Source organism: Spea bombifrons, chromosome 2, assembly GCF_027358695.1.
Source record: "Spea bombifrons isolate aSpeBom1 chromosome 2, aSpeBom1.2.pri, whole genome shotgun sequence".
Taxonomy (NCBI): domain Eukaryota; kingdom Metazoa; phylum Chordata; class Amphibia; order Anura; family Pelobatidae; genus Spea; species Spea bombifrons.
In genome coordinates this window covers 602,951-618,352 of record NC_071088.1, presented here as the reverse complement: position 1 = coordinate 618,352, position 15,402 = coordinate 602,951, and the positions used below count along the sequence as shown (strand labels likewise).

General features: G+C 56.3%; 1 protein-coding gene across 1 annotated transcript; it reads right to left on the bottom strand.

Annotated features, from left to right (window-relative positions):
• Window positions 1-535: 535 nt before the first annotated feature.
• PTGFRN (prostaglandin F2 receptor inhibitor) lies at window positions 536-14,855 on the bottom strand. Its single transcript, XM_053456828.1, has 9 exons — window positions 14,720-14,855; window positions 6,152-6,520; window positions 5,521-5,940; window positions 4,494-4,832; window positions 3,770-4,171; window positions 2,318-2,716; window positions 1,881-1,988; window positions 1,114-1,410; window positions 536-948 (listed from the first exon to the last, which is right to left on the bottom strand). Exons 1-9 carry the CDS (start codon window positions 14,757-14,759, stop codon window positions 779-781), a joined length of 2,544 nt encoding a protein of 847 aa, XP_053312803.1. The 5' UTR covers window positions 14,760-14,855; the 3' UTR covers window positions 536-778.
• Window positions 14,856-15,402: the final 547 nt, after the last annotated feature.

Below are 15,402 nucleotides of genomic sequence, written 5' to 3'. Positions count from 1 at the left end.
ACCCGCCGAAAAAATAAACAGTCCTTTTTATTGCGATTATTGCTAGAACAGTGGGGGGGTGGGGGCAACACACAACGCACCCCCAAAATACCCCCCGGCTCTCCCACCCACCCCTAAACTGGAGTGCAAATCATATGGCTGTCTGGAAAGAGAAGGGTTAACCCTGCCACTGCCAGAGGAGTTTGATACCCAACATCTCTGGGCGTGAGAGGGTGAAATCAGCAAACCCCATTATCTGAAGCCCCTTCCTGCCGTCGGGGGGGACGCGGCCGTTTCTTTAATATATAAAAAAGGGTTAAAATGTCTCATTTAACCTTTAAAATCCCAAATATCATGAAAATGCATGTAAAGACCCCGGAAATGTGTGCTTTTCAGGCAAACAGCGTCTCTATGGCAGAGGATCACAGTGTGTGCAGCAGCGGAGCTGGACGGAGCTTCCAAGCCGGCCCCTGGGGGCCCCGAACAGTGCAGGGTGCCCTAAACGAGTCTGTGGCTCATTGGATGGTGTGATCATAGCGCACACACGGCTGTGGCGCTGTCATATTCTCTCCATTGAGACGGAACGTTTTGCATAATGCAGCCAGCAGCACTTGGGTTAATGCAGCGTGGCCCCCGCCGTGCTCGCCCTGGCTGGCCCTCCGTAGCCCTTTGGTGCAAGAGTCCAAATCCCTGAGGTTGGTGCCGGCTCCACTCCCATGGCTCCCTGGGACTCCCATCACTCGCCGCGCCCCGGACTCCCCTGGCCCCCTTTGGCCCCAGACGCAGCTCGTGCCGGCAGTCAGTCCATCTCCATGGCCATTAGTCTGCGGTGCTCCCTGCGCACATCCTGCTTGGGGTGGGTCTTGCAGCAGAGGCGGGAGCTGCAGTATCCAATCAGACAGGAGAAGAGCCCGGCCAGGAGCGAGAGCCCCATCCCGATCAGCAGGGGATATCTGAATGTGCTGAGCACTGGGGGGGAAAAAGAAACGTGTTATTTCCCACACACAGCCCCCAACCCCACAGATGCCCCTTTGAGTGACGCCTGGCTCAGGTGTGTGAAGCTCGCTATAGGGAGAGATTCTGCCCCCCGGGGGTGTCATTCTTTGACCCCCGCCGGCGCACGCTTTCACTTACGATCCATCCTGACGCTGATGGAGACCACGTTGGATCTGATGGCCTCCTGCTGGTTCCAGCCCCCCTCGCCCGAGCGCACCCACGGCGTGACGGCGCAGTAATGGCCCCCGGCGTCCCCCTCTTCGCAGCCGTAGATGCGGAGCCGGTACTCCATATCGCTGACGCGTTCCAGAGCCACCTCGCTGGTGCCATTCCTGCGGCCGCTCCGCACCTGCGCGGCCCGATCCACCAGCACCAAGGGACCGGCGCCGGCACCCAGGCGCTCGGCGAACCACGAGACCTCAAACGCCACGTCTTCTGCGGAAAGGAAGGGCGAGAGGGCATTAGGCGGTTCCAAACAGCATCTGCCCCAGCCAGGCCAGGTCTTACCCCAAGGTAACTTTACTGCACGGAGATCCACAACTCCCATCACCCCCGCCGGTGAACTCCATCACTCCCATCACCACAGCCGGTGAACTCCATCACTCCCATCACCCCCGCCAGTGAACTCCATCACTCCCATCATCACAGCCGGTGAACTCCATCACTCCCATCACCACAGCCGGTGAACTCCATCACTCCCATCATCACAGCCGGTGAACTCCATCACTCCCATCACCACAGCCGGTGAACTCCATCACTCCCATCACCACAGCCGGTGAACTCCATCACTCCCATCACCCCCGCCGGTGAACTCCATCACTCCCATCACCCCCGCCGGTGAACTCCATCACTCCCGCCGGTGAAGCCCAACACTTTGGGTAGCGGAATAACGACGCGGCCGGTACCTGGGTCCATAGCTGGCCCATCTGTGGAGATGATGCACCAGAACTCTGCTCTTTCCCCGGCGTAGACAGAGGATCTGTCCGTGTGGGCCGTGACATTAAACACCGGACCTGAGAGAGAGGAAATGAGAAAATATCGGGTCAGGCAGAGGAGACCCAGCATCGCCCCTCCCCCCCTTACACACCCACACACTGGCCCTCGCCCCCCCCTTACACACTGGCCCTTGCCCCCCCCTTACACACTGGCTCTCGCTCCCCCCTTACACACCCACACCGGCTCTCGCTCCCCCCTTACACACCCACACCGGCCCTCCCCTCCCCCCTTTTCACACGCACACATTGGCCCTCGCCTTACATACCTACACACTGGCCCCCGGCCCTCGCCCCCCCTTACACACCGGCCCTCGCCCCTAGGCGACCTATAAGGGCGGTTTAGCTACCTGAGGTCTGAAATTCTAAAGGCACGGGATTGGACGTTTGGTTTCTTATTTCCCTCCAGGCTCCGCCTCCACCCTGCGTCCAGGCGGTGATGGCGCAGCGGTAAGCGCCGGTGTCCTGCGTCTGCGTCCGGTACTTGGTGAAGCGATACAGACCCGGCTTCACCTTCTCCAGCACGGCGTTCCCTGCGCTCTCCGGGCCCCGTCCGGTCAGCCCGTCGTGACTCAGCGAGATAACGGGAGCGGGGCCCACGGGGCCGGTGAGCGGCCTGTCCAGGGTCACCTGAACCGAGTACCGTGGGGAGGGGATGTTCGCGGCACTGACGGCGCAGAGCATCTCGAAGGTCCCGCCAGCCGCCGGCACCAGCTTGGTGAGCTGAGCATTAACGGCAAGCGATGGCTCTGAAAGACAAACGCCACAGAATACGGCGGAGACATTATATATAGAATAATAATATATATATAATATATATAATAACGGGTACCTATATAAAATAACGTATACAACATATAAAATAACGAATATTTATGTAATAAACTTTTATATAAAATAATAACGTATATATAAAAAAAAATCATATATACACACCATGTACAAAATAATGTTAATAATGTAATATATAAAATAACATATACACAAATCACACAGTATATATATATATAAAAACAACTATATAAAGTAATAGCGTATACGTATAAAATAATCATATATAATAATAAACATTTATATAAAGTAATAGCATATACGTATAAAATAATCATATATATAATAAGCCTTTATATAAAGTAATAGCGTATACGTATAAAATAATCATATATAATAAACCTTTATATAAAGTAATAGCGTAAACGTATAAAATAATCATATATAATAATAAACCTTTATATAAAGTAATAGCGTATACGTATAAAATAATCATATATATAATAAACCTTTATATAAAGTAATAGCGTATACGTATAAAATAATAATATACAATAATAAACCTTTATATAAAGTAATAGCGTATACGTATAAAATAATCATATATATAATAAACCTTTATATAAAGTAATAGCGTATACGTATAAAATAATCATATATATAATAAACCTTTATATAAAGTAATAGCGTATACGTATAAAATAATCATATATAATAAACCTTTATATAAAGTAATAGCGTATACGTATAAAATAATCATATATAATAATAAGCCTTTATATAAAGTAATAGCGTATACGTATAAAATTATATAAGAGAAAAAAACCATCAAAGAAAATCTTTGCAACAACTTTTAACCGGCGCAGGAAACGAGGAATTAGTAATAATCTCCACTAAAACATCTTTTTACAAAAAAAAACCTAAAATATGGCAGAAAATTCCCCAAACGGGCCGCGCCGCTGCTGATTAACATCCACATTTTTGGAGTCACTATAACGGCCAATCAATTCCCCCTCCCCCGCCGCTCTCACCTTCTTCTTCCCAGTAGACGACGGCTGGACTCGACGGCACCTCCGCGCTCGGAGCCCAGCTGTCGTTCCGCTGCTGCCCCCAGGCGATGCCCACACAGCGGTAACTGCCCCTGTCTGCCTCTGTTGTCCACTGGATCCTCATGACAAAGGTCTGGGGGTCCCTGCGCAGGAAGATCAGCTCCCCCCTTTCCATGCGCTGCCGGTACTCCTCTCCCACGCGGAGGGTCCAGTCCTGATCCAGGGAGCCCACCAGGCGAGCGCCGGCAGGGGAGGAAGGGCTGTGATACCAGGACACGGACAGACGGGCCCCTTCCGGTCCGGCAACGCGGCAAAGCAGCTCCATGGGCTCCTCAGAGGAGAGAGGCAGGAGAGCGGCGCTCAGCGAGACCACGAGATCCGCTTCTGGAACAAGGAAGAAACATCAGTGCGGGGCAGGAAGTGGGGTGGGATACAGCAGAGGGTGCTTGCGGGGCAGGAAGTGGGGTGGGATACAGCAGAGGGTGCTTGCGGGGCAGGAAGCGGGGCAGGAGCAGGGCGGGATACAGCAGAGGGTGCTTGCGGGGCAGGATACAGCAGAGGGCGCTTGCGGGGCAGTATACAGCAGAGGGTGCTTGCGGGGCAGGAAGCGGGGAGGGATACAGCAGAGGGCGCTTGCGGGGCAGGAAGCGGGGAGGGATACAGCAGAGGGCGCTTGCGGGGCAGTCCCGGGTACACAATCACTCACCAGGGGGCAGCACCATGACTCTGACGGCCTCGGACTCGGTCTCTGCAGCCGGATGCCACGTCCCGTTGCCACGCGGAGCCCACGCAGTCGCCTGGCAGCTGTAGTTGCCGCTGTCCCACGCCCGGGGCAGTAAAAGCTGATAAATGCCCTCATTTGTACCAACAAGGTCCGGCTCTGGCCCTCCTGGAAGCTTGCGAGGCTCTCCCGAGTCCGGTGACAGCAGCCAGCGGACCCTCGTAAGGACCGGCCCGTCCGAGTCGGCGGACACCAGACAGGACAGGTTCAGCGGGAGACCCTCAGAGATCCGCACGTCCGACAGCAGAGCCTTTACACTCACACCTGCGGAGAGAGGGGGCGCTCAGCCCGGGGGCCACAGGACAGAGAGGGAGAGAGAGGGCGCTCATCCCGGGGGCCACAGGACAGAGAGAGAGAGGGGGGGGCGCGTAAGACAGACAGGGGGAGGGGCGCGTAAGACAGACGGGGGGGCGCGTAAGACAGACGGGGGGGGCGCGTAAGACAGACGGGGGGGGCGCTTAAGACAGACGGGGGGGCGCGTAAGACAGACGGGGGGGCGCGTAAGACAGACGGGGGGCGCGCAAGACAGACGGGGGGGCGCGCAAGACAGACGGGGGGGCGCGCAAGACAGACAGGGGGCGCGCAAGACAGACAGGGGGCGCGCAAGACAGACAGGGGGCGCGCAAGACAGACAGGGGGGGCGCAAGACAGACAGGGGGGGCGCAAGACAGACAGGGGGCGCGCAAGACAGACAGGGGGCGCGCAAGACAGACGGGGGGGCGCGCAAGACAGACGGGGGGGCGCGCAAGACAGACGGGGGGGCGCGCAAGACAGACGGGGGGGCGCGCAAGACAGACGGGGGGGCGCGCAAGACAGACGGGGGGAGCGCAAGACAGACGGGGGGGCGCGCAAGACAGACAGGGGGGGCACGCAAGACAGACAGGGGGGGCGCGCAAGACAGACAGGGGGGGGCGCGTAAGACAGAGATGGGGACACGCTGCCGGCGGCTTACCGATGGGCCGGACCTCCACTCGTGCGATTGGCACCCGCTTCTCCTGGATCTTCTCCCAGCCGTCGGGGGCCGGCACCCACGTAGCGGCCGTGCAGCTGTACTCCCCGGCGTCCGCGCTCTCGGCTCTGTTCACGGTGAGACGGAAGCCGTCGGCCCCCGCGGTGCCCAGACCCACCTCCCCGGTGCCGTAACGGCTCTCGTACTCTGAGCCCGGCTGGATGCGGCCAAGGTGGGTCAGGGTCAGCACCTCTACGGCTTCAGTCCCCATCCGGCGCTCCCAGGTCACCGACAGGTGAGTATGCGCGGGGGTCTCGGAGGAGGCCGCGTGGCACAACAGCTGGAAAGAGCCCCCTACGGTGACATTCCGGGTACTCGCCAGCCGCCCCTTGGCACCGGCAACACTCAGCGTGTCCGGTAAGACTGCGAGGAGAAGAAACGGCAGAATCAGCACAGGGGGACAAAATCAGCAGGGGGGGAGCAGAATCGGCACAGAGCAGGGGGGGGTCAGAATTTGTGGCATGCCTGCTCTGCCCCAACCCAAACATCTCACAAAGCTACCCGCTGCGACTTACTGCCCCGCACCGGGGTGATATTCTATATCTCGGCTGACAGCATCGCCCCCCCAGTGTACCTTTCAGCTGGACGCGGTCCTCGTAGTTGCCCCGGACGGTGGCATCGGTGCTCGGCGTGGAGCAGGTGTAGGTCCCCGCGTCGGCCGCGTGCAGCTGCTGGATACGGAGCACGACCCGGCTGGGGCCGATTCTCTGGAGCCGGATGCCCCCTGAAGTTACCCTGCTAGAGAACGCGGGGTCCGTGAACGAGGGGTCCCAGGTGCTGAGGACCCCCAATCCGGCCGACCCGTCTGAGGAGAAGAGCCACTCGAAGTTCTGCTCGGCAGGACCCTCGTAGTCGCTGACGTCGCAGGGAATGGAGACTTCTGTGCCATCTACCCGCAGCAGCGGCCCCCGGGGGACACGGACGACACGGGACCAGGCAGCACCTGCAGGGGGGGGGGACAGCGGGGGTCAGACTGGGGTAAAAAGGGACAGACACGCAATGGGCACAGAGCCCCCCAGTACTGCCCCCCCCCAACTGTTACTGCCCCGAATCTGTTTCAGACTGGACGGAGACACCAGCTGATGCAGTGTGGGGGGGGGGCCTGGCACACCTCGGAGCGGGGGGGGCACATATTCTGGGTCCAAAGAAACGCGACCGTCACGTAACACCGAGAGGTGGTATTAATGGGGCAAATCCTGGCTCCTGCCCCCAGCCGCAGGGGGAAGTACCCCGCTGGGGACGCTGCGCAGGCACAGATACCCCGTGTGGCTCCTGCTCCGCCCGTCCAGGGGTGAAATGGTTAATCAGCAGCAAGTCTGGGAATTTGCCCCGGAGGGAACAGATCTGGGAGATAATACGGAACATTGGTGGCTTAACCCATTAGAGCCCACAAAGAGTGTTACCCAGGAAGACACGGTTAACCCCTTGCTAGCTGCCCCCACAACAAACCCCCCCCCGCAGACAGGGTCACGGTGGCCACGACTCAGTGTGTGAGTGATGACCTCATCGCAGGGTGTGATGTCAACGACCGCCAATCCCAAAACATTGTCTCATAACCGGGCGTCTATTCATTGGGTCAGGTCCCAGCCTGCCCAGAGCAAAGCATTCTGGGAACCACAACAAAGGTGACCCAGCCAAGAAAATGCACTCCCCCTCCCCCACCCCAAAATTACTGCCCCCTCCCCAGAAGCGAACACCATAAAGGGGCAAAAGGAGGGAGCGGGAGAGACAGGAGAACAAAAGGGCAAAAATCTAACACTAGAGGGTCAGAGACTGAGATGGGACAGAGGGAAGTTTTACTTTACTGAGAGGGTGGTGGATAAGTGGAACAGCCTCCCGGCAGAGGTGGTAGAGGGTAATACAGTGAGGGGATTAAACATGCATGGGGTAGACATCCGGCTCCTGAATCTAAGACGAGACCAACGACTGATTAAGGTTTGAGTCGTTACAGCAGGAGAAACGGGCAGATTTTCTACCCCAGACCGGCACATGGGGGGTTAACACCCAGTAAGTGTGGGGGAGGGGGCAACGCCATTAAACCTCTTTACATGGACTGGGCAGACTGGTAATAAGCAGATTCCAGTCTTATCTGTAATGGGATGGGGGGGGGCTCTACAAGCCTGATTCCTCCCCATTTCTATATACAGCATAGAGGGGCCACAGAGATACCAGAGCCTGGCCGGGGGGCCAGAGAGATACCAGAGCCTGGCCGGGGGGGCCAGAGAGATACCAGAGCCTGGCCCGGGGGACCACAGAGATACCAGAGCCTGGCCCGGGGGGCCACAGAGATACCAGAGCCTGGCCCGGAGGACGGTGCCGAGCCAGATAAGCCACTAAACCCAAGGAAATCCTAAACAAGCAGATTCGGCCCCCGTCGCCCTCCTTACCCGGGGGTAATAACGGGTTAATATTTCAGGATTTGCCCCCTCTCACAGAGTGTTAACGCGAGCGGAGCCGGCAGCTGCCTCCCAGACGGGCAGATTTCACACCCTCTGTGCAGCTGCCAACCCCCTCCGGCCATCACACCCGACACCCGATAGCCGCTGACTCCCGGGCATTAGGGATTTAACCCTCGCTGGACTGCGGAGGCCGAACCCCCCCCCACACCACATACATGCAGCGGAGTTCATTCTATATCCCCCCAGCGCCAACATGAGCTGCGGCGCAGTACAACGGGACAGTCGAGCGGACAGCGCCCCTCAGATTAACCCTGTCAGCGCCAACTTATCAAACAACCCAAAGAGTTAATGAATCATTCACACCGAGGAACTGTTCGGCCATCTGTTTAGAGTGTGAGCTCTTGTGTATCCCTCGGAGTTTAACCCTTCAGTGCCGGGGAGTGAATGACTACAAACAGCTGCAGCACCGAATGCTCTTCTAACAGCGCTGAATGGGTTAAGAAGCCTTTAATGCCTCCTTATTTCCTTGTAGGGGGTTTATCGAAGAAATTTGCCCCCCCTCACACCTCAGGGGGGGTTAGGGGGCTGTGAGTCACAGCAGCCACGTCTCACACTCACAACAGATAACCGTTAAATGCCCCCCGGTGGGCATCGGGGAGGAAAAAAACCCACATTATTATTACTATAGAGATCGTATCCTCGGTGAGGGAATGGGATAGGCAAGTGGCCCCTGAACCATCAGCCTCTACCGCATCTGCTGGGAGGCTGTTCCACTCTTGGTAAGGTGGCGAGATGCCAGGAGCAAGAAGAGCATTCACAAAGCTCCACATCGGGTTAAAAAAGTGCTCTGATCACAGCTGTCAGCATCCTCCCGGCCCCCCCGGACACGGTGCCAGGGCAGAAATCGGGGTATTACGGAGAGAATGCAGGTCGGGGGCCCCCAGAAATTCTGCCACAAAGCAGGCATTTAAAGCCCCCTGTGGTCCTTACACCCCCCCCCGCGCAGCACGTCTATCAGACACACGGCCAATCACAGCACTACACTCCGGCACCGGGGGCATTTCCCAAGCCTTTTCCACACCCCCCTCGGGGCATCTAGAATATATTTTATTGGGGCTCGGCCGGCGCCGGTACCAACACCATAGACCGTGACCGGGGTCAAAAGTCACCTCCTCAGGAGCCAGCCTACGACTGGGAGACTGCCCCGCTATCTACCCCGATGCCACCCTGATGAAGACCCGTTTAGACGACACGCCACACCCCGCACCTCTGGAGCCGTAAAGCTGCATGGGGGTCACCCCCCCCAAGGATTCCTGCCCTCTCCACGGTCACAACTCCCACGCGAAGCCCCCGACTTTACCCCCGAAAGCCCCCTTCACACCCTCCCCCGCTCCATTGAAACTCAACATTTGGAAAGAGAGATTACATGTATGAACAGAACACGCTCCCTGCGGGGCCCCCGTCACGGCACAGACTGCCGGCGTTAATAATCATATAATAATTCCCGCCCCACTCCCCATCACCGGCCCGGGGGGCCCGCTCCCCATCACCGACGGCCGCTTTCCCACGGCCCCACTGCACCGACCGCACGATGACATCATCCAGGAACATTATTGTGTAATAATTTGCCACGGAAACAGCAGGTGGTTTCACCCCAAACACGTCCGTCAGATCCTGCGCGTGCCGGAGCGGGGGGGGCTGCGGGGCCTCGAGATGTCGCCGACTGTCGGGAGAATTCCCGTCACGGAGAGCATGTCACAGACAGATAGATTTAACCGCCCCACAAGCTGACGGGGGGGGGGGTTTAACCCTCCCCATGCCCCAGGCCGGGTGCTGGCTGGCGGATCGTTAACCATTTCATTGCAGCGCGCAGCCAGCAGAGACGGGGTTAAGGCATTATTAATACAGCGCCTGCCGTTCCCAGCCGAGCCCAGAGCCCCGGGGGTTAAAGGATCGGCGTTATTAGGGAGCGAGAGACGCCCAGCCCAGCATCATCCCCACCCCAGTCATCATCCCACTGCATCCCCCCCGTCATCACCCCCACATTATCCCGTCATCATCCCCACATTATCCCATCATCCCACCGCATCCCCCCCGTCATCATCCCCACATTATCCCGTCATCATCCCTCCGCATCCCCCCCCGTCATCATCCCCACATTATCCCGTCATCATCCCTCCCGTCATCATCCCTCCGCATCCCCCCCCGTCATCATCCCCACATTATCCCGTCATCATCCCTCCGCATCCCCCCCCGTCATCATCCCCACATTATCCCGTCATCATCCCTCCGCATCCCCCCCGTCATCATCCCCACATCATCCCGTCATCATCCCTCCGCATCCCCCCCGTCATCATCCCTCCGCACCCCCCGTCATCATCCCCACATTATCCCGTCATCATCCCACTGTATCCCCCCGTCATCATCTCCACATTATTACGTCCTTATCCCACCGCAACCCCCCCCCCGTCATCATCCCCACATTATCCCGTCATCATCCCTCCGCACCCCCTCGTCATCATCCCGACATTATCCCGTCATCACCCCCCCAGTCTTCATCCCTCCGCATCCCCCCCGTCATCACCCCCCCAACCCAGCATCATCCACACATTATCCCATCATCCCACCGCACCCCCCCACCCAGTCATCATCCCACCTCATGCCCCCCCCGCCCCGTCATCATCCCGTCATCACCCCCCAACCTGGCATCGTCCCCACATTATCCTGTCATCATCCCACCGATTTATCTATACATTATACTGGGGCCGGGTCACGGATTTATCTATACATTATACAGGGGCCGGTCACTGATTTATCTATACATTATACAGGGGGCCGGTCACTGATTTATCTATACAGTATACAGGGGCCGGTCACTGATTTATATATACATTATACAGGGGCCGGTCACTGATTTATCTATACATTATACAGGAGCCGGCTCGCTGATTTATCTATACATTATACAGGGGGCCGGCCCGCTGATTTATCTATACATTATACAGGGGCCGGTCACTGATTTATCTATACATTATACAGGGGCCGGGTCACTGATTTATCTATACATTATACAGGGGGCCGGTCACTGATTTATCTATACATTATACAGGGGCCGGTCACTGATTTATCTATACATTATACAGGGGGCCAGTCACTGATTTATCTATACATTATACAGGGGGCCGGCTCACTGATTTATCTATACATTATACAGGGGCCGGTCGCTGATTTATCTATACATTATACAGGGGCCGGTCACTGATTTATCTATACATTATACAGGGGCCGGTCACTGATTTATCTATACATTATACAGGGGCCGGGTCACTGATTTATCTATACATTATACAGGGGGCCGGTCACTGATTTATCTATACATTATACAGGGGGCCGGTCACTGATTTATCTATACATTATACAGGGGCCGGTCACTGATTTATCTATACATTATACAGGGGCCGGTCACTGATTTATCTATACATTATACAGGGGCCGGTCACTGATTTATCTATACATTATACAGGGGGCCGGTCACTGATTTATCTATACATTATACAGGGGCCGGTCACTGATTTATCTATACATTATACAGGGGGCCGGTCACTGATTTATCTATACATTATACAGGGGCCGGTCACTGATTTATCTATACATTATACAGGGGCCGGTCACTGATTTATCTATACACTATACAGGGGGCTGGTCACTGATTTATCTATACATTATACAGGGGGCGGTCACTGATTTATCTATACATTATACAGGGGCTGGCTCACTGATTTATCTATACATTATACAGGGGGCCGGTCACTGATTTATCTATACATTATACAGGGGCCGGTCACTGATTTATCTATACATTATACAGGGGCCGGGTCACTGATTTATCTATACATTATACAGGGGCCGGCTCACTGATTTATCTATACATTATACAGGGGGCCGGTCACTGATTTATCTATACATTATACAGGGGGCCGGTCACTGATTTATCTATACATTATACAGGGGCCGGCTCGCTGATTTATCTATACATTATACAGGGGGCCGGTCACTGATTTATCTATACATTATCCAGGGGCCGGTGACTGATTTATCTATACATTATACAGGGGCCGGTCACTGATTTATCTATACATTATACAGGGGGCCGGTCACTGATTTATCTATACATTATACAGGGGCCGGCTCGCTGATTTATCTATACATTATACAGGGGCCGGTCACTGATTTATCTATACATTATACAGGGGGCCGGCTCGCTGATTTATCTATACATTATACAGGGGCCGGTCACTGATTTATCTATACATTATACAGGGGGCCGGCTCGCTGATTTATCTATACATTATACAGGGGCCGACTCTCCTGCAGACATCCTTAGTTAATATGCCCCGTTACCATCACCGGCAGTTTTTACCGCTCGCTGTTTGCCCGAGTGAACGTAAACAAGAGAGCGACACACAGGAAGCAAACTGCATAAAAACTTCCCCAAATTCTGCCCACCAAACACGGGGGCTGGACCACCACGCTGACACCCAACATCCCGCTGCCTCCGCCTGGGGTATATCTCACAGTCTGGGTGAGCGCCGGATAGATATATATATGTAGTGTGTGTATATATGTGTTCTCTCTCCCCGCGCTTCGGCGTCTGCGGGCGATATAGATTATATATATAATGGTAACCAGCATCACCGGCGCTGCACAAACAGTTAACACGACATTGTTTGGATTACAAGCTCTTGGGACGAGGGAAGCTGTGCAGACACAGACACGTAGGAGATCAATCAGCAATAAAACGATCCCTCATGGGGCAATAATTACCCAAATACCCCAAGATCCCTGCACACAACACACTGCATGAAAGGGTTAATGCAGTTTCTGCGCAAAACAAACACTCGCTACCCTTCTTATTACTGCCCCATCCACACGCCTAATGAGCCCCGTTACCCAGTGTTACCCCCCTGCCGTCCCCGGCACTGTTACCCCTGCCGTGCCCAGTACTGTTACCCAGTGTTAACCCCGCAGTGCCCAGTACCCTCACCCAGCATTACCCCCGCCGTGCCCAGTACCCTCACCCAGTGTTACCCCTGCCGTGCCCAGTACTGTTACCCAGTGTTACCTCCGCCGTGCCCAGTACCCTCACCCAGTGTTACCCCTGCCGTGCCCAGTACTGTTACCCAGTGTTAACCCCGCAGTGCCCAGTACCCTCACCCAGCATTACCCCCGCCGTGCCCAGTACCCTCACCCAGTGTTACCCCTGCCGTGCCCAGTACTGTTACCCAGTGTTACCTCCGCCGTGCCCAGTACCCTCACCCAGTGTTACCTCCGCCGTGCCCAGTACCGTTACCCAGTGTTACCTCCGCCGTGCCCAGTACCGTTACCCAGTGTTACCTCCGCCGTGCCCAGTACTGTTACCCAGTGTTACCTCCGCCGTGCCCAGTACTGTTACCCAGTGTTACCTCCGCCGTGCCCAGTACTGTTACCCAGTGTTAACCCCGCAGTGCCCAGTACCCTCACCCAGCATTACCCCCGCCGTGCCCAGCACCCTCACCCAGTGTTACCCCTGCCGTGCCCAGTACTGTTACCCAGTGTTACCTCCGCCGTGCCCAGTACCGTTACCCAGTGTTACCTCCGCCGTGCCCAGTACTGTTACCCAGTGTTAACCCCGCAGTGCCCAGTACCCTCACCCAGCATTACCCCTGCCGTGCCCAGTACCCTCACCCAGCATTACCCCCGCCGTGCCCAGCACCCTCACCCAGTGTTACCTCCGCCGTGCCCAGTACCCTCACCCAGTGTTACCCCTGCCGTGCCCAGTACTGTTACCCAGTGTTAACCCCGCAGTGACCAGTACCCTCACCCAGCATTACCCCCCGTGCCCAGTACTGCTACCCAGTGTTAATCCCGCAGTGCCCAGTACCCTCAATCAGCATTACCCCCGCAGTGCCCAGTACCCTCACCCAGCATTACCCCTGCCGTGCCCAGTACCCTCACCCAGAGTTACCCCCGTCGTGCCCAGTACCCTCACCCAGCGTTGCCCCTGCCGTGCCCAGTACCCTCACCCAGCGTTGCCCCCGCCGTGCCCAGTACCCTCACCCAGCGTTGCCCCGCCATGCACAGTACCCTCACCCAGTGTTACCCCCGCCGTGCCCAGTACCCTCACCCAGTGTTACCCCCGCCGTGTCCAGTACCCTCACCCAGTGTTACCCCCGCCGTGTCCAGTACCCTCACCCAGTGTTACCCCCGCCGTGCCCAGTACTCTCACCCACTGTTACCCCCGCCATGCCCAGTACCCTCACCCAGTATTACCCCACTCCATGCCCCCCACCGTGTCCAGTACCGTTACCCCCTCTGTGGCCAGTAGCCTTACCCAGTGTTACCCCCCCCGTGCCCAGTACTGTTACCCAGTATTACCCCACTCCATGCCCAGTACCCTCACCCGGGGTTACCCCCACCATGCCCAGTATTGTTACCCTGCGTTACCCCAGCCATGCCCAGTACCCTCACCCAGTGTTACCCCCTCTGTGGCCAGTGTTACCCCACTCCATGCCCAGTACCGTGACCCAGTGTTTCCCCCACCGTGTCCAGTACCCTCACCCAGTGTTACCCCCGCCATGCCCAGAACTGTTACCCTGCGTTACCCCCACCATGCAAAGTACCCTTACCCAGTGTTACCCCCTCTGTGGCCAGTGTTACCCCACTCCATGCCCAGTATTGTTCCCCAGTGTTACAGCAGTACTCACGAGTGCAGAGCATCAGTAGGAGTAGGGTTTTGGGGTTCATGGCTCCGGGGCTCCCCGCTTTTGGGTTCCTGGCTCGGGATTTTCGGCTCTGCGTTCCCGGGAAGTCCGGGCAATGCGGTGAGAACTCACTATCCCAGCGCTGCCCCGCCCCCGGACTCCGCCCCGCCCAGCACCATGCTTCCAGCCGAACCCCGCCCCAAATCCGGCACTCGGCAGCAGAGACCCCACCCACTGCCGCTCCTGTCTCGAAGCCATGACGTCACTGTCCCAGGTGCGCGATTTCGTTCCTCTCGTCTCTGTGCCGTCCAATCAGGAGCCGCGGATCTCACCTGTCGAGGCCACTGATTGGTGGAGGCGCTTCCAGCTCAGTGGATGATTAACCCCTGCATTGCTGGTTCTCTGATCACACACACACACCTGGGAACTTCCTTAATGACCTTTAACCCGAGACTCCAAATATTAACCCTGTAACACACAGTATCTATAGCAGACACAATATCTTTACCTCCCGACCCCTAGAATCTGCCCCGACACCCTGAGACTGGGGTAAAAACCCTGAGAATCTGCCCCGACACCCTGAGACTGGGGTAAAAACCCAGAGAATCTGCCCATTCACCCCGAGACTGGGATAAAAACCCTGAGAATCTGCCCATTCACCCCGAGACTGGGGTAAAAACCCAGAG